Here is an 18,669-nt window from a genome sequence, read left to right as displayed (position 1 = left end):
GGAAGGATGTTGCCTATACACTGACTAAATCACTTCCAACCATAAATGTATTACTATATTTCAAAGAAGTATGTAGCTAATCTTGTGACAAGTTAAATGCAAATTCATTTAAAAGCACTCCTGAATTAACCATGACTCCTTGGCATTAGAATTCTTCAACAACAAGGAACACTAAATTAATTACTGCCATTTATTGTTTTGTTAGGTGAGACACCCTTATCTATTAAACTAGGGTCCATGCCGTAAAACGTAAGATTCTCAGACACAATAAAATGAAAGCTCAAAACCTCAGTAGAGCAAAACATACCATAGAGAAAATAATTTCTACATGTTTAACATATCTTTAATAGAAAAAGAGCCTTTATAAGTAAGTAAGAAACAAATGAATAAATGGGCAAATAATATGAATCAGACTATTGGTGGAAAAATAAACACACTGATGAAAATATACCAGATCTAACTATCGATCAAAGAAAGACAAACCAATGAGAGGATACTATTTTTGCCCCAATATGTTGGTAGATATTTAAAATATTCATAACATAAAGTATTAATGAGAGTAGGGAAGGAAAAGAAACTCTATGTTGTTGAGAGTGTAAACTGGTATGGCATGTCAGAAGGAAATTTGGCAGTTTCTATAAAATTTTTCAAAGTATGTTTCCACTCAGGAAGTGAAATTCAAGATAGGTATTTTAAAATACAACATTAAAAGAATATATTTCACATATGCTTAGAGATCTAGATGTCTAAGGATGTTCATTGCAGCATTGTTTGCAGTGGATAAAGACTGGAAACAATCTAAATATTTATCAGTAGGGGCATGAATGGATAAAATATGGTACTGCCAAATGGAATATTAATCTAATGAGATATCCCTGTGTGTGAATCTTGTATGGAGCATGGACTGCTGTCCTGACATAGGTTGAGTGAAAAAAAAAAGTTATAGACTGCATACAGTGAGATTAAGTTTTTATGTAAAAATACCACAGTTTTCTATATCTATATGTCTGTGCTATTTATTTCTATGTTTCTATCTCCATATATAATTCTATTTCCTTAAGTGTCTATGTGTCCCTATCTATTCCTTTATTGTTCTATGTACATAGGAAAAGAGTCTAGAGTGATACACAGTAACCTCTCTGTGAGGTCCTATGGCTGCCCCCTGGGAAAGCATGGGGAGGAGGCTCCTATTCAGGTGATAAATGAGGGTTCAGCAGATCTCTTGGGAAGAGGACACAGGACACAGTGAAGGTTAATAATTGGACTACTTTATTTTTATGGCTGTATGTTGGTGGCTGCAGGGCCAAGACAGAGGGTGGTATAGCCACCTGTCACCCTAGGGAAGGAAACAAGGATGGCCCTTGAGTCCAGAGAGAAGAGGATTTCTCTGATCATGTTAGACAGGAGGCTGGAGAGGCTGGTGGAACTTGTCTCACCTTGTGGTATGGAGTTGGAGTGGACTCAGGTTGAAGAGTGCAGATGTTGCAGTTCTTTCTCTCCATCCTCTAGGCCTAGTGGTCATGGAATGAAGGATATCCGATCTCTAGCCTCACTACTGAGTATCCCATGTTGAAACCAAGATCTGAGGAGAGGCCCATGTGGCTGCTGCTGGAACTCCTCCAGACCCAGCATTTCAGAAGCAGGACTGCGCTTCCAAACACTGACTTTGTGTGAATGTTAGCAAAGACACCTGTCCTCAATGAACCCAGTCTTAGAGTATCACAGAGTGACACACCTGAGTCTACTAACAGAATAGAGGTCCCCATTCCCCACAGAAAAGGTGCTGTGGATAAGCAGCATCAGTGAGTGACCCTCTGCTGCGACACACTGACCACCAGACCGTGGGCTGCTAGTGATACCAAAGAGGCCACATCACAAGCTAGAGAACATGGGGCCTGAGAAGGCTCTTGTTTTTGTCTCATAAGACAACAACGACCAGGATTGACCCTTTGGTCTCCAGAGTCCCTGACCTTCTTAGAATGCACAGTAGTGATCTGGAGTCATGAAATTTGAATATTAGAAGGATTAGAAGGTTAGGTACATAATGGGTTATATATACACACTTACTTTCACATATATTCTAGAAAAGAAATCAAGTCAGTGTTATCAATACATGCAGTGAGTTCAAAAGAATGAGAGAAGAGAGAATAGGAGTGTTTAAACTTCCTTAAGGAAGATTTCACAGAGGGGACTTTAGCAAATCCTTGAGGATTTTCCTCGTTCGAAGTTTCTTCCTCAAGTCAAATAAGTGAGAATATTTTCAGCTGTTACCTGAACATTGTTGGAAAGTGCAAAAATTGTCTTGAATTATTTTCGTGACATTTTTCTTCTAGTTTGGCAGAGACTGATAGAAAGCCCAGAGACAAGCCACCTGTCTGAATACCTTTAGTATGTATAATAGTAGTGGTACACATGATAATATCACTCTAAACATTGGAGGCCTCTCTTCCCAGTTTGCCATGCAGAATGTCTAATCCTATCCATGAGAGGCCAAAGCCAGTGAAAGCAGAAAAGGAGTATTCACCATGCAGGGATCACAGAAGGAACTACGAGGACCAGGCCAGGGAGTTGGGGACAAATAGTGTTTAGCCCAGTTTTAGACCTGGCACAGCCTTCCCATGCAAAACCATTCCTTTTCAGACTTCCACCCCTTTAGTTCCCTGGCCTCATTACTGCCTTGACCAGGTGTTCTATAAACACAGCCCTTTAAAGAAAATTCTTAAAATATGTCCATGAATCCCCTTGCGTAAATGACTAAAGTTTCATACTTTCACGGTGACGACCTTGGTTATATTCCTGGGAAGTCCACATCTAGTAAAACTCATCACTCTACTCCAAGGTACCAAATAGACATGGCAGCTAAGTAAAAGTGGTTTGTTTGCTATTCAAGTGTGGCTTCCAGCCAAGCTGCTGACTCTTAGCCACTCCGGTATAGACATTCTGGAGCTGCCACACTCACGCCTGATGGGGCTCACATGCTGAAGAAACACAGTTTGCATCACCCTTCACCAAAGTCTCTGGAGGCTGGAAAACAAACAGCAGTTGCATGACATTTCCATTGAGAAGTTGATGAAATTTAAGGTTTTCTTTTGCTCAAAATATAAATACAAAATTTTGCAAGTAATTTCAGGAGGTTAGGGGATATCTGAAACAAATGTATGGAACCTGGGAAATCCACAGATGCCAAGCTAAGCCCCCAGGTGCTAACAGGAAAGGACCAAGGAAGAAATGGACCCCAGGGATTTTAAATACCTCAGATGGGCCATGTGTAGAAATGGCAAATTGTTTTTCATTGTCTCTCTCTCCCTTTTCCCTTTCTCTTCCCTTCCCTTTTTATTCCCCGCCTTAAGAATAAATTCTATATTTTAGTCTTGTTTTCTGCCTGGATATAAGTAGTTGCTGTTGGGGCTTAAGTGTGACACATTGAGACAAAATACAGTGAGTTCTGCCATAATGTGACCCATCTGTTTCTAAAAATCACTGCACTATACAAAATCATAGAATCAAAAACCACATGCTTACAGGAAAATGAGATTAGGAGCACAGCATTCAAAAACTTCATCAGTGACACTAAAAAAGAAGATAGCAACCTAATTTTAAAAGATAGCTGTTTTAGGCATGTTAAATGGTTAAGGTATACATAAATAATAGAATAAACACATTGTTTTACCTAGAAAAAGACTTGAAGCTTGTTCATGGAGGTAGGTGTTGGAAGGGTTACAGTTTGTGAGTTGAGACATGGCGAAGGAGAGTTCTCTGGGATGGAAAATTGTGACACCAGATGTAGATGGGTGTGGCTCATTTTACATGCGGTGAACTGAGGATGCTGGTGGCTGTCAGAGGTGTGAGGACATCTTACGTATTCCTACATGGCTCAGTTCAGCTGGATGCAGTTTTCTGCATTCACCTAGCATTTCTTGACGATGAAATTAAACATAGGGAAACACAAAGTTCTTGTTATACTCAAATTGTTCCTTGATATATTAACCCCATTGGAATAAATCATTATTTTCAACATAAGCCTTATAGCAGCACTGATTGTATCTAGATTATAAAAATAATTATAATTTAAAGAGTAAGCAGCCATTAAAACCCCAATGAAATGATACTGTAAGGGTAGCAATAACGTTAATATTTTTGAGCAATGAATAATTTACTTTGCCTAGTGACTCAAATACTTTTGGGCCTCCTTGCTCCTACCCTAAGGTTCATCTCCACATAGTGATAAATTCAAAGGAAATGCAAATTTGGATCCATAACTTTAAACCATGCGGTGAATTCTGAGTGATGTTTTCTCAGGGCTAGGAAGGAGTTGTTACAATACACACCAGACTTCCTGGAACATCCTCATTATACATTTTTATCCCTGATGTCCCATACCATGTGGCAGCTATACTAATCTTACTTCCCTCTCTTGTCTACACTTTTGATACCCTCTACCTGCACCTCCCAAAAGCCTAACAAAATTTCAACCTTTGCTGGATCTTTTCTTAGCACCCTTTCATCTCTTTCCCTCTTTTCCTGCCTTTTTCCCTGAAATTAAAAATTCCGTATCTATGAATGTTACACTCCCACTGCTGCTGTGACAAATTACCGCAAACACTTCAAGGAGATGCACATCTATTCAGGTAAGAACAAAACAGCATAAATTTATTATCTTACATTTCTGAAGGTCAGAAGTAATAACTCAAAATGAGCTTTATGGGACTAAATTCAAGGTATTTTTGGCTGGGCTGCATTCTTTCTGAAGGCTCCAGGGAAGAATTTGTTTTTTACTTTTCCCAGACTCTAGAAGCCATCTGCATTCCTTGGCTTCTGGCCCCGCATCAGTCCAGCCTCTACTTCTGAAACAACAGTTCCTTCTTTTACTCTGACTCTCCTGCCTTCCTCTGATAAAGGCTCCTGTGATTGCATTGGGCCCACAGGATAATCCAGGATAATCTTACCATGTAAAAAATCTTTAATTTATTCACATCTGCAAAGTCCCCTTTGTCATGTGAGGTAACATTTTCACAGGTTCCAGGGATTACGGCATGGATGTCTTTCGGGCATTGGTAAGCCTATCGCACCACAGATGATATCCAAAAATGCTTAACAACTGATGTGTCACTTAAGGCAGAAATTCTGACTTTCAGAAAGGCCTCTGGTCATAGTGCTGGGGCAAGACTCTGAGACCCCTGATGTGCTGGTGGATGAATTATGGAGAGGACTAGGATGTCTCAAGGAGGCACTGGGGTGTCTAACACAGTGGTGAGGCACTCCAGGGCCAGGAGCAATGGTTCTCTCTAGGCAGTACGAAAGATATTTGACTTTTTTTTTTTTTTTAAACCACCAATACAGCCACACACGTGTATTTTGGCTGAACACTGACCTGTCCATTCTCTTCCTTCTTTCATCAGTTTAGCCTCCCTAGGCTTCTTTAAGTTCTCCCCTTCACCCTCATCCACGATCAGCATGCAAACCTCCTGGGATGTTATCATGTGCTGTACTTAGCCCTTTTACTTGAAATGTCTCATTTAAGCCTTATCACAACCCTATGATTAGATTCTGTACTTAGCTTCCTTTTGCAATTACACAATAGAATCATATGTGCTATTAATTGTTAGGACCTGGATTTGAACTCAGGCTTTAGAAATTGACCTCCTAACCACTGTGGTTAGTGTCTTCAAGGAGATGCACATCTGTTTAGGTGGATAAGGAGCGCATGTACAAAGACCATACAGGCAATGTGGAGGCACCACGGGGCAACCCTTAGTCCACATGCATTCATAGGTTTGCACAGAATCCTGTCATATAGAATTTAACTATTACAGAGAGGAATTCTTGATCATGTTGTATGAACTCTTGTCTACTGTGTAAGGCCAAACCTGTATACTCTTGAATAGATATTCCATAATAAAAAGATTGCAGTCAACTTCAGAGCAAATCAAGTCAAAACTCCAATTTATGGTGGCTACATAACAGTCTAGAATAAAGTATGGTATTCTAAAGTATGGTATTCTAAAGTATGTAATGAAATGAATGAATGAATAAAATCTATAGTCAAGAGTTTTATTTATAAGACCTATGGTCTTATATGGTACATGACTTTCTAGCTAGATTATATTCAACTTTCTCAAATGGGTTAAGAGTCTCAGGAACAAGAGAAGCAGAAGAAAGGAGGATGATAAAACCATTTCTGGACTTTGGGTCTCTAATTAATCTCTACCCGGTCACAGATGCAGTTAGAAATGTGTTGCTTACACCCAGAGGAAATAGTATCTAATAGAAATAAGTAATACAACCCTAAGAGAAAACGAATCATTTATGGGTACATTTTATTTTGCTGTTTGGAAATATTTTTTGGTTCACACAAGAATGAGCATTAGCAAGTTTCACTCATTTAATTGATGCATTATACAGAAGAGATGGACATTAGATAGTTTTTTAAATGATGGTAGAGTAAGATCTTGATTGGGAAGGATAGATTTTCCATCGAGTCCCTTAGAATCATTTGTGATATTAATAAATCAGATTGTTAAATAACTTGTCAGAAGCCAAAATAAATGGTTAAAGATGCTTTGGTGAACAGTTGGAAGCAAATTCTATTTTAAACCCTTGAAACTTGGTAAGAACCGAAAATATTCTTGCTAATTTGGAAAATACCTCTTTATTTAAAATTTCCTAAAAGGTAGCCTCTCCTCCTACTTTTATGATGGAATACTGGATGATTTTAGTCAAAAGACAAAGTTATTACCATAAGAAAAAGTCCTGCATGAAAGCACATGTTGCCATTTTACTCATTATCGAAGTGCTCTTATGACTGTCAGAGAGAACAGGTAAGATGCCAGGGGAGGCCGAGAAAAAGAGATCAAAGTGTTTTTGTTTACTTTTTTGAAGTCTTGTAGTACCTACTGTTTATTATACATACTTCTTGATTCATGCTGAAATTGGAATTCACCCATTCTCTCTTTTTCCTGTCAAAGATGCAGATGGGGCACATTTCGTTGACTCCATCAATCCCTGCCCCCACACATTAGCACATGCACACGTATACCTAGCCAGTGGAAAAGAAAAAAGAGTTACTCACATTCATCCATTTTACAAAGATTTCCAGGCTGCAATGGGAGGGCTTTACCTCTCCCTGAAGGATGAATAAATAGGTAGCTTAACTGACAACCTGTTCTCAGTCAAGCTGAAGTGAAAACGAGACCAACGTCTAGCTCTACTGTTGGTACTTATGAGATCCAGTCCTGGCAACATGGAGAGGATAGTCATCTGTCTGATGGTCATCTTCTTGGGGACACTGGTCCACAAATCAAGCTCCCAAGGTCAAGATCGCCACATGATTAGAATGCGTCAACTTATAGATATTGTTGATCAGCTGAAAAATTATGTGAATGACTTGGTAAGACTATACTTGTCACAACAAAATCTAAATCATACTTTTCAATTAATATAAAAGGAGGGTTTGGCTTACAAAAATAACTCAGAACAAATTTTCTTTTGCTCTAGGACCCTGAATTTCTGCCAGCTCCAGAAGATGTAGAGGTAAGACCAATTGAATTTATTTCTGAAAATACATTTGACATAACTTTTAAAATCTAATAAGAAAGGCATTAGCATGATTATATAGGAGTATACTGAATTTTAATGAACTTAGTGGTCTAATAATTGATGAAATATTTATTTATATTTTGGTTAAATTCATTGATTTACCAAAAACCAACTTAAAAATGCTATATTATATTCCTCATAAACTATGTTTATCTTCAAGAATCTCTAAGAGTACTCCTAAGTAGTATTGCTGAGACAGAATAACAAAACTAGAAATGAAATCTATACTCTGATCAGTTTCTGAACAATGCACAGCTAGTTACTCTTTAAGAGCCCTTGGGCATGAAAGCTTTTGAGCCCTCTTTGTTATCCTATTTAAGAAACATAGATACATACAATAGGAAGCAGAATTAACCTTTTAATAACAAACTTAAAAATGAAAGAAAGGAAGAATTAGATTACAGGGACAGCATGGAGAAATGGTGGTATGGAAATCAAAGCTGTCCTTTAGAATATAATTCACATATACCTTGGCTTCAGTGAGTCTTGTCTTTGGCCTTCCATGAGGTCTTTTGAAAGAACCATTTTCAACAATTCATCCCATTTCTTAAGCCATTTAAATCCATTGGAGTTCCAGGAAGGAGAGGCTTGGCATGTAGTTCAAGAATGCTGTCCGCTGATCTTTTTCTCTAGCAACTTCTATGATCTGATCTTCTGGTCTGGTACCCTGAGAGTATAAATGCAATTGGGGAAATGTTTTCATTGTCACAGACCTTTAATTGCATAAATTAGAATAACTAAAAGTGCTACCAGTAATTAGGACACTACAAAGGGGGAGACTGAAGAAGATACATTGCAAAGAAAACAATTATCGTAAATGACTATGTGTAAAAGTTTAGAAAGTGAATGAGTCACAACTATTGCTTTTCTCTAAAATTCACTCTCTAGCTCTGAACCCAACCACTCTCATTTACTAGGTCCTTTTCTAATAAGCAGCATCTAAAATGAAAGTAGCACATTCAGCTTATTGGAAAGACTTTTCCAATAACTGAAAATACTTCTTAATCAATGTGCCTAATTATCAAAACATGCATTTCTAGCATCTCATGCACCTTGTTTAACTGTTATGGTTAGAGTCCTTTCCAGAGTTTCCTGGCTGTAGTCTGTAACATGCAAAATAAGAAATAGGAAAGAGATTCCACCTTCTAACCTGAGTTCATCCAATGGGTACTTCCTTTAGATGTGTTTTTAATGAAAGATTTTTTTTTATCTTACATCATAATGAGAGGATTTTGTCTCAGTGATACTATATCTATCTGATAATCTGATCAAGCAATGCTGGCTATGATACAAGTGAGTAATAGTGTAACTTGGATCTTTAAGCTATACTAGTAGGCAAACTCAGGAAGAAAGAAATCGTTCAAGGTCACATCAGCATTATATCAAGCTAACTTCAAAGCAGGGTCTGTAAGAGATTTTAACACGGTGAAACCCAATCTCTACTAAAAATACAAAAAATTAGCCAGGCGTGGTGGTGGGCGCCTGTAGTCCCAGCTACTGGGGAGGCTGAGGCAGGAGAATGGCGTGAACGTGGGAGGCAGAGCTTGCAGTGAGCCAAGATCGCGCCATTGCACTCCAGCCTGGGCGACAGAGCGAGACTCGGTCTCAAAAAATAAAAAAATTAAAATAAAAAAAATAATGAAAATAAAACCATCTAATGTTGTATGCATGTAATAATTATCTAACATCTCTAATTGGCCTGGCCAGGCATCTTTCTTTTTCTCTTTTTCTTTATGTCTAATCATATAACCTGTGGCTCTCAACTGGTGGTGATTTCTGTACCCCAGAAAACATTTGGTATTGGCTGGAAAAATTTCTGGTTGTCACACGTGGAGGTAGAAATGGGGGTGCTACTGGCATCTAGAAGGCAGGTACTAAACATTCTAGAATGCACAAAACAGCCCTGACAACAAAGAATTATTTAGCCCCAAATGTCAGTGGCATCACCGTTGAGAAACCCTGATATAAACCTAGTTTGTGTGTAGGACAAAGGTAATCATTTTTTTTTTTTTTTTTAGACGGAGTCTCGCTCCGTTGCCAGGCTGGAGTGCAGTGGCGCTATCTCAGCTCACTGCAACCTCCGCCTCCCAGGTTGAAGCGATTCTCCTACCTCAGCCTCCTGAGTAGCTGGGACTGTAGTCGCACGCCACCATGCCCAGCTAATTTTTGTATTTTTTTAATAGAGACAGGGTTTCACCATGTTGGCCAGGATGGTCTCAATTTCTTGACCTCGTGATCTACCTGCCTTGGCCTCCCAAAGTGCTGGGATGACAGGCGTGAGCCACCGTGCCTGGCCAGGACAAAGGTAGCCTTGCCCAATTAGCAAGACTCCTTAGGGGGAATGGCCAGGGCTTTCTTTGCAGAAGAAAAAAAATGTAAAAATAGGCCTCAGCTGGGTGATGTGGCTCCTGCCTATAATCCCAATGCCTGTAATCCCTTTGGGAAGCCAAGGTTGGAGGATTGCTTGAGGTCAAGAGTTTGAGAACAACCTGGGCAAAATAGTGAGACATCCTGTTTCTATAAAAGAAACAAAAAAAAGCCCTAAGGAGGCAAAAAATTTCAAAAATTCAATTGCAAAACAACAAAGGCAAGTGTTACTCCTGGCAAAAGGAGCACTTGACTTGTTCTTCAGCTGAAGAGGAATGGTTTGTGAATTCTTGCTTTTGACTTCACTACCACTCCTTCTAGTCTGCAAAACTAATGTAGGAGCAGAAAACTCCTCATGTTCTCACATGTTAAAGCATGAGGGAAACAAAGCCTTGCCTTTGGAGCCTGTTGTCACCAAGGCATAGCAAAGGAAAGTAATGTTTATGCTTCCAGACGGTGCTAAATATGGACTTGGGCATCCTGTAGACTCCTGAGTGACAGGGCACCTGAGGCTGCCTAAATCAAGGTTAATCTTTTCACTCTCCTCAATACATCCTTAAGGCAGTTTAGTGGAGACAGCTCTCCACTTCTTTTCCTCTTTTGAGGCGGCCTTTGATGTGCATATAAAGCCAATTCCAGCAGTTATTTATCCTGACATATTGTCAGACACAGCTCTGCTGCTTGCAGAGCAAAAGAAAACAACAGACCATTGTCTGTTAACACAGGTAAACAAGGAAGGGTGGGAGAGGAAGCACAGCCCCATCAATACGGGCGTCAGTGTCCAGGTGCCATTCAAAGGCTTTCAGTAAAGATTTTCAGTTGTTTTTACAACTGAAATTGTAGTTTTACAATTTCAGTGCTTTGAGTACTGGTACTGACCATTCCTGGCAATATTATCTCAAGGGAGTTCATCTGGCTGGCAGGGCCCCTCTACTTCTTTGGAACCTAATTTTCTTTCAGCATACACATGTAAATGTTAACTCAGCAAAATGAGCCTCTGTGAGAAATGCTGGTTTTTCAGATCATCACGGATGAAGCAGTCAGTATTTTCAGTTTCAGCTGGAAAATTTACCTCTTTAAATATGAATATTATTTTTTCCAGTAAGTTAAGCCGGTTGTGGTCAAAAAGAAGAGAAAAGAAAAAACTTCAACAAACATGAACGTGTGGTTTTCAAGGAAAAAAAAGTGCTATATTGAACATTTATAAATAGTTTCTATTAAATAAGCATTTTGGCAAACATATGGAAAGGACACCACCTTGCCCTTGTGAGAGGCAATCTGCCTTGATATAAGGAAACCAGATAAGCTGCTTCTCAGCTTGTGGCTATATATGCAAAGCAAACCTGACAGGTTTGTGTCTTAGAGATGCATGTTATTAATCAACATTCATATTGGGTAAGCATATGGGTTGGAAAATGCAAAGCAGCCCAGATGCTGTGTTCAGCTGATTGTCCATAAGAAGATTCAGGTAATATTGTTACTTATAGGCCTGCCTTTGTAGGGACTGGAAGGGATTGAGGTTTCTGGTTATAAGGTAGTAGCTTCCATATGCATTAGTGAAATGAAAATATAGCAACTTCAGGGGGAAAATAGCATCACATACACACGTTTGCTGAAAGAAAAAAGTAAGTTGGATACAAGTAACCTGGATATAAGCTTTTGGATCAGCATTAACATTTTTCAACAAGTCAGTATATATTTGGTTCTTCCAGTAAATTCCATTTCCTTTCCAGTTTGATTGCTAAGCTTTTGGCTTGTTAGTCATTAGTTATTTTTCCAAGTCAAGAGATAAGTGTTTGATGCTTATTTTATACACTCCTCCATTCTCTGAGACCCTATTCTTACCTTCTAAGAAATTACCTTCCTTCTCATTGGTTGGGCAAGCCTCAAACTGTCCCTCAACTGCTTGATTCAGGCAGAATCCTACCCTAACTGAGCTGGGAGTATGAAAAGGGTTTTAGAAAAGTCATGTGTGATCTATGCAAGCATATTGAGTCTTAGATGTGAAATACGCTATCAGAGGTAGGTACCCATTTCTTTTCCCCAAAGGAGGGGCTTTAATTCATTTTCTTCATCTGTTAACTTCACAAATGTATGTTGACATTAACTGGCAAGACACTATGCCTGGCGCTGTACAGAATAAAATGCTGCTCAAGACATGTCAGGATAGATACATTACAGAAACCGCAAACAAATGAAAAATATTCTTCATCAGACTATAACATAATTCACCCAAAGCTGCCACTAGTCACAGTGTAAGTTTTAGAGCCTCATAATTCAGCAAATGTGTTCCTAAACCGAACTAACTCTCCCTTACAAAACATAAAGGTCTTGTCCACCACCCAGATGTCAAAATGGTCCTCTGTATAGCATCAGGAATAAAGCATTGTGAAGAAGTGAGGCTCCTTTCTCTCTTATCTGTGAGGCAGGGGATTATCCCTTTTTCCCATCCCAAAGATTAAGTAGGAGGTGAAATCATACTTCACTCATCTGTTGAAATGATGTAATGCACGACATTGCAGAAGAGACAGAAACAGAGGATTGGGAAAGCTATCTTTTACTTTCTGAATAATGTTTGTTAACATATATACAAACTGTTTATCTTTCAGACAAACTGTGAGTGGTCAGCTATTTCCTGTTTTCAGAAGGCCCAACTAAAGTCAGCAAATACAGGAAACAATGAAAGGATAATCAATTTATCAATTAAAAAGCTGAAGAGGAAATCACCTTCCACAGGTGCAGAGAGAAGACAGAAACACAGACTAGTAAGACTGTCATTTGTCATCTATCTTATTTGTACTTATAAACTATGTATCTTGCATTGCATAAACACACATGCACACCTGTAGCCAGAGCTGCTGGTGTTTTCCTTACCTATGCCTTATTATACATGGCACATTTTTTTTTTTTTTTTTTTTTTTTTTGAGACAGAGTCTCGCTCTGTCGCCCAGGCTGGAGTGCAGTGGTGTGATCTCTACTCACCGCAAGCTCCACCTCCTGGTTTCACGCCATTCTCCTCCCACCTCAGCCTCCCAAGTAGCTGGGACTACAGGTGCCCGCCACAACGCCCAGCTAATTTTGTTTTTGTATTTTTAGTAGAGACGGGGTTTCACCGTGTTAGCCAGGATGGTCTCGATCTCCTGACCTCGTGATCTGCCCGCCTCGGCCTCCCAAAGTGCTGGGATTACAGGCATGAGGCACCACGCCCGGCCTATACATGGTGCATTTTAAGAAGTAAGGTCACTCTTTTAAGTCCATAGACTTCAAAGTATTCCAAAACCCAACTATAATTTCCTAGTAGTCCTTGGTAGCTGGAATATGTTAATATAGCTTCTCAAGGCGAGGAAATCATTAGGCAGAGAATCCAATTGTGATTTTGGAGTTAAGGAATATTTCCTCTCATATGGTCAAAGTATTCTTATTAACAGGAGCTAGATCCTAGCTTTCTAACAAGAACAGAGCCTACAAGAGCCTAGGGCAAATCTTAAACTTTGCCTCCTCTCTTAAATCATATTACTATCCTGTACATTAGCAGAGTCAGTATTGAATTGAAATAGGCAGGCCTCATTACTTGGCTGGGGAATTTTAACAGTCCCTAGCTTTTTGGAGCTCTGAGATCCTCTTGTACATGCCAATTCATGAGCAATGCAGATACTCAAGAACATAAGTAATTCAAAGATTAATCAAAGCCAGTGGGAAAACACATAAAATAAATTACTCTCAAATTTTTTTTTTTTTTTTTTTTTGAGACGGAGTCCCAGTCTTTCGCCCAGGCTGGAATGCAGTGGCAAGGTCTTGGCTCACTGCAGCTTCTGCCTCCCAGTTCAAGCGATTCTCCTGCCTCAGCCTCCCGAGTGGCTGGGACCACAGGCGCACACCACCACGCCTGGCTAATTTTTGTATTTTTAGTAGAAATTTTTCTAAATTTTTAGTCTCTAAATTTCTAAATTTCTAAAAATTTCTAAACTAAAGTTTCATCATGTTGGTCAGGCTGGTCTCAAACTCCTGACCTCAAGTCATCTGCCCACCTCAGCCTCCCAAAGTGCTGGGATTACAGGTGTGAGCCATCGCGCCCGGCCTCAAATTTTTTAAATTAGTTCTTTCTCCTCCAAAAAATTCCACATGTGATTCAAATGAAATCTTAATTACATTATCAAAGTGATTCTGATTTCCTTTGATTGCTTGGCCTGGTGACCATGTGAAAAATGTCCCTCTAAATCTTTCCTCAGAAAGAAAGGAGCTGAACATATTTTTGAAACTCATGAAGTGGTAGCTTTGGAGCTAAACTTAGAACTCTCCAGTTAAGCATGCTCATCTTATAGATGAGGAAAGTGAGATCTACCAAGGAGTTAAGTCACAAGCCCCAAGTTCCATACATAGTGTCAGAATGATAAGAATTAGACTGTATATCTACTACCTTTTAGTGAAATGCTCTCACTACAATATCACACTGGCATTGAGATGCTAACTACCACGCAATGGCTTGGTGTTTGGTATCTAAATAGGAATAAAGACAAACAGCATAAACTAAGAAAGTTTTTTTAAAAATGCAAGTGAGCAATACATATATGAAAAACTGTTCAATCTCCCTAGTAATCACACACACGTGAGTTAAAACAAGGAAATCCTGTTTTTTTTCCAATTAAACATTTTAAACAATACCCTATAATAATAATGCTCCAAGTGAAGAGAGGTAAAACTACATCAAAGCCTTAAAATTTTTTTATCCCTTTTATTTAGTAATTCTACTTCTAGGAATATATCAAATAAGTAAAGATATATATGAAAAATTATTTACAGTGATGTTCTTTGGAGTAATGTAGACAAAAGTAAAAAGTTAGATACGGCTGGGTGTGGTGGGTTACGCCTGTATTCCCAGCACTTTGGGAGGCTGAGGCAGGCGGATCACCTGAGATCAGGAGTTGAGGCCAGCCTGGCCAACATGGTGAAACCCTGTCTCTACTATTAGCCAGGCATGGTCGTGTGCGCCTGTAATCCCAGCTACTTGGGAGGCTGAGGCAGGATAATTGCTTGAACCCAGGAGGTGGAGGTTGCAGTGAGTGGAGATCACGCCACTGCACTCCAGCCTGGGCAACAGAGCGAGACTGTCCAAAAAAAAAAAAAAAAAATTTAGATGCCACCTATGGGTCCAAAAATAGTAATAGTTCCATCCTATGTTGGAATACAGAATAACCACTACATGTCATATTTCTGAAGACTATTTAACACTTAGGAAATGCCTGTGATATGTTAAGTGTAAAAAAAAAAAGCAAATCACCAACTGGTATAAATAATGTAAATGCATAATAATAATTAAAAATACCCAAAACACAGAGAGAATATATATTGAAACATTGCAGTGGGATTCCTATCTCTGGGAATGGGATTACAAGGACTTTTTCCATTGTTACTTTCCAGTTTTATGTAATTCTCAAATTTTTTCAGTGAACATAATTTATGTTTTTAATAAAAAAAATTTTTAAGGAACATTTTATTAAGAAAAAAAATTTAAAGAAGACTGTTACTTTTTCATTGATTTCTAGACATGCCCTTCATGTGATTCTTATGAGAAAAAACCACCCAAAGAATTCCTAGAAAGATTCAAATCACTTCTCCAAAAGGTATCTACCTTAAGTTTCATTTGATTTTCAGCTTTATCTTTACCTATCCAGATTTGCCTCTTAGTTACTCATGGTATACTATTTCCACAGATGATTCATCAGCATCTGTCCTCTAGAACACATGGAAGTGAAGATTCCTGAGGATCTAACTTGCAGCTGGACACTATGTTACATACTCTAATATAGTAGTGAAACTCATTTCTTTGTATTCCAAGTGGAGGAGTACAATATATTAGGGATGGGAAAAAAAACTCATAAGTGTGCAAAGTCAGGATTATTTCCCCATAATCACCATACAATAGTCTGATTTCCTATGTTATTGATTTCTATGACTTCTGAAGTTTTTACTTTATTTCACTGCTCAACTTTGACATTTCTTGGTTGAAGGAGAAGGTTAAAATTTTTAACCAAAAATATAGTTTTGACATTTATTGATTTTATATTAACCTTGAGCTTGATTACCACCAGAATGAGGTCTATTATGATCATAACTTAAAACATATATACCTTCATTCCAGCTGAAAATATAGAAGCATAGAAGCAAAACATACAAAAGCAAAATGAAAAGCTGACATTTTTATTCTTTTAAGGAAATGGAAACTGAATGTTTAAAAACTTATATCTGAATATTTTTTTAAATCTCAGAATGTCTAACATATAAATATGTACTTTATTTATGCACTGGGGGATACCAGGTGGCTATAAAAGTCTTACTTCTTTATTGGGGTTTATAAAAATATTTAAATACTATAGATATGAATGTATTTATGGAATAGACTCTTAGTCAGTGGCAATAGAGTATTAAGAAGTGGATTTAATATTACCTTCCTCCAGTCCCCAGTCCCCTTATAAGCTAACATTTTAAGCTTATGGAAATGGCAATTTAAACGTATAGAGGGACATATACCAGGTTGTCTTCTGGAACAAACATAGTTTTAAAAGTATTGTAGCTCTCTTCTCAAACAGTTATAATGATCATATTATGAGCGAGCTAATAACGCCAAATATTTGTCTCCTTCTTTCTTCCTTCTTTTCTTCCTTCTTTTTAAAATGAATCTTCTGCTTTGACAAAATTTCAAAACATGTTTAACATTTTGGACACTTATAGTTACTATACTTTGGATAAGACAAATTCAATAACCTATATGATTTAAAAATCAGGAGACAAACCAAGAGGCCAGGACTCCTCTCCAAGTTGAAAACAGACTTTCGCATAAGCATTCCAATCTTTCAAACGTGGGTGGTAAAAGTAAGCAACCTACTCTAGCTGCCATTTCATATCAGCTCCAGCACAGCCTGTTTAAACATGAAGTTAAAAACTCTAGAAAAATAAAATGTTCGCTAGAATGGTATAAGCTATTTGAGAATCTCTTATTGTTAAAATAGTTGTGAGTGTGCAAGAGGATGTGGGAAGAGAAATGCTTTATGATCTGAGAAGAAAAATTATGTGCTTAAAACAAATACAGACTTAACCTACAGTTCTAAAAGATATATTAAGAATTATGTAATCAAATCTCAATGAAATGTTTTATCATCAGCAAGTAGACTCAGAAAAAAGAAAAAAAACCATTTTATCAGAAACAAGGTACTCCATTTTAACATTTTAGAATATGTATTACAAAGGAATTATGTGCCTGATGATGATAATATATATCTAAAATGTGCCTCAGTTTCAAATACGCCAGCCTGGGTTGTTGTGATAAAAGGTGGAAACAGACACAAAGATAGTGAGAAAGATGGAATCTGTATTTCTTGTTTCTGAATTTATAGCTATTAACTCCTTTGATATTGTATTTTATATTTAAAATAATGTATTTCTTTTGGCATGTTTATTGTTAAAATTTTCTGTTCCAATTATTTCGATCAGGGTCTCTATCTTAAAAGTAAAAATAATTTAGTGAGGGTTTGGATAACAGCCTTCATTAAACAGAGTTTAAACCCCCAGATAAACTCTGGTGTTTAACCAGAGTTAAACCCACCAGCACTCCAGGAAAGGCAATGCATTGGAATAAACAAGATGAAGCAGTGAGACTTGAACAGCTCCATCTTCACTGTTCTATGTTCAAGACTGCCAGTTCTTAAAAGGAATATAAAGATAACCCATAAATATAACTGTTCACCTATGGACAGTAATACAGGAGACCTGAAATTTTGTTGACTATGAAATTGTGGTCACTGTTTAAACCGTTTAGGTTTCCATTTCCTTATCTGTAGAATAAGAGTGCTGGACTCCATCTCTAACATCTATTTTTTCTTTTTTTTAAAAGCTTTAAATGTCTATGAATCTCTAAAGTTCTGGGTATTCTTACAGGAACATCTGATCACACTTCTGAGTAAAATTTTCTACTGAGTCTGATGTTCAATTGCTCAATATTATTTCAATAACATTTGTAGCAACACTCACTGCAGGAGCAAGGGACATGTTCCAAGATAAAAAAGGAAGGAAGGAAGGGAGAGAAGGAAACATTACTATAGGTCATGAGAGTTCAGGGAAAATTAACCATGATCTTTATTATTTTAGTTCAAAGTGTCTTCTTGGGACACTTATATAAAATTGTAGCATTATTATTCTATATTATTGCTCTGTTGTATTTACATATGCATCTGAGAATTTAGCTAATATGAACTATGTAGTTTATAACTTAATAATTATTTATTATATATTTGATTTTAAATGTTCATGTTTATGGCTTCTTATTTAAGACCTGATCATATTAAATACTATCCGCTCAGTACAACCGTCTTTTGTGATTCCCTGGAAACCCTTAATTCAATAGTCCTGACTGAAAAGAAAAGATTATCCTTAGTCTCTGGGAGCATATAGTTTTTACATGTACATGGTAAAGATGATCTTCTCTTCTCACCTGTTCTCAACGAAATGGATCCTGTCTCTGCCTCAAGGATATCACCTCCTTTGCAGCCCTCCCTAATGTATGGCACATTCAGGAGGAGTTAGAGATACTTCCCAATGCCCACTGCCACCAGTGCACCTACACTCTTGCACAAAATTCTCTCCTGCATTCAAGTTTATCCTATCTAGCTTTTTCTGTCCTCTTCTTACTAATGATTGTCATTTTTTGGCCAC

At 37.9% G+C, this 18,669-nt stretch overlaps 1 protein-coding gene across 1 annotated transcript; it reads left to right on the top strand.

The window, feature by feature from the left end:
• Positions 1 to 6,997: 6,997 nt before the first annotated feature.
• Positions 6,998 to 18,319, top strand: IL21 (interleukin 21). The gene is made up of 5 exons (XM_005555864.5): positions 6,998 to 7,387; positions 7,495 to 7,530; positions 12,573 to 12,728; positions 15,507 to 15,584; positions 15,675 to 18,319. The coding sequence occupies exons 1-5, from the start codon at positions 7,220 to 7,222 to the stop codon at positions 15,723 to 15,725; spliced, it is 489 nt and encodes a 162-aa protein (XP_005555921.1). The 5' UTR covers positions 6,998 to 7,219; the 3' UTR covers positions 15,726 to 18,319.
• Positions 18,320 to 18,669: the final 350 nt, after the last annotated feature.

This window comes from Macaca fascicularis, chromosome 5 (genome assembly GCF_037993035.2).
Source record: "Macaca fascicularis isolate 582-1 chromosome 5, T2T-MFA8v1.1".
Lineage (NCBI taxonomy): Eukaryota > Metazoa > Chordata > Mammalia > Primates > Cercopithecidae > Macaca > Macaca fascicularis.
Note: the sequence above shows the minus strand (reverse complement) of the source record. Positions and strands in the feature narration are given on the sequence as shown.

Bases quoted from the DNA above. Each gene is read 5' to 3' on its own strand.
- IL21 (XM_005555864.5), top strand. From the start codon at position 7,220: ATGAGATCCAGTCCTGGCAACATGGAGAGGATAGTCATCTGTCTGATG. The intron at 7,531-12,572 runs GTAAGACCAATT...TTTATCTTTCAG, and splicing joins CAGCTCCAGAAGATGTAGAG to ACAAACTGTGAGTGGTCAGC. The intron at 12,729-15,506 runs GTAAGACTGTCA...ATTGATTTCTAG, and splicing joins GAAGACAGAAACACAGACTA to ACATGCCCTTCATGTGATTC.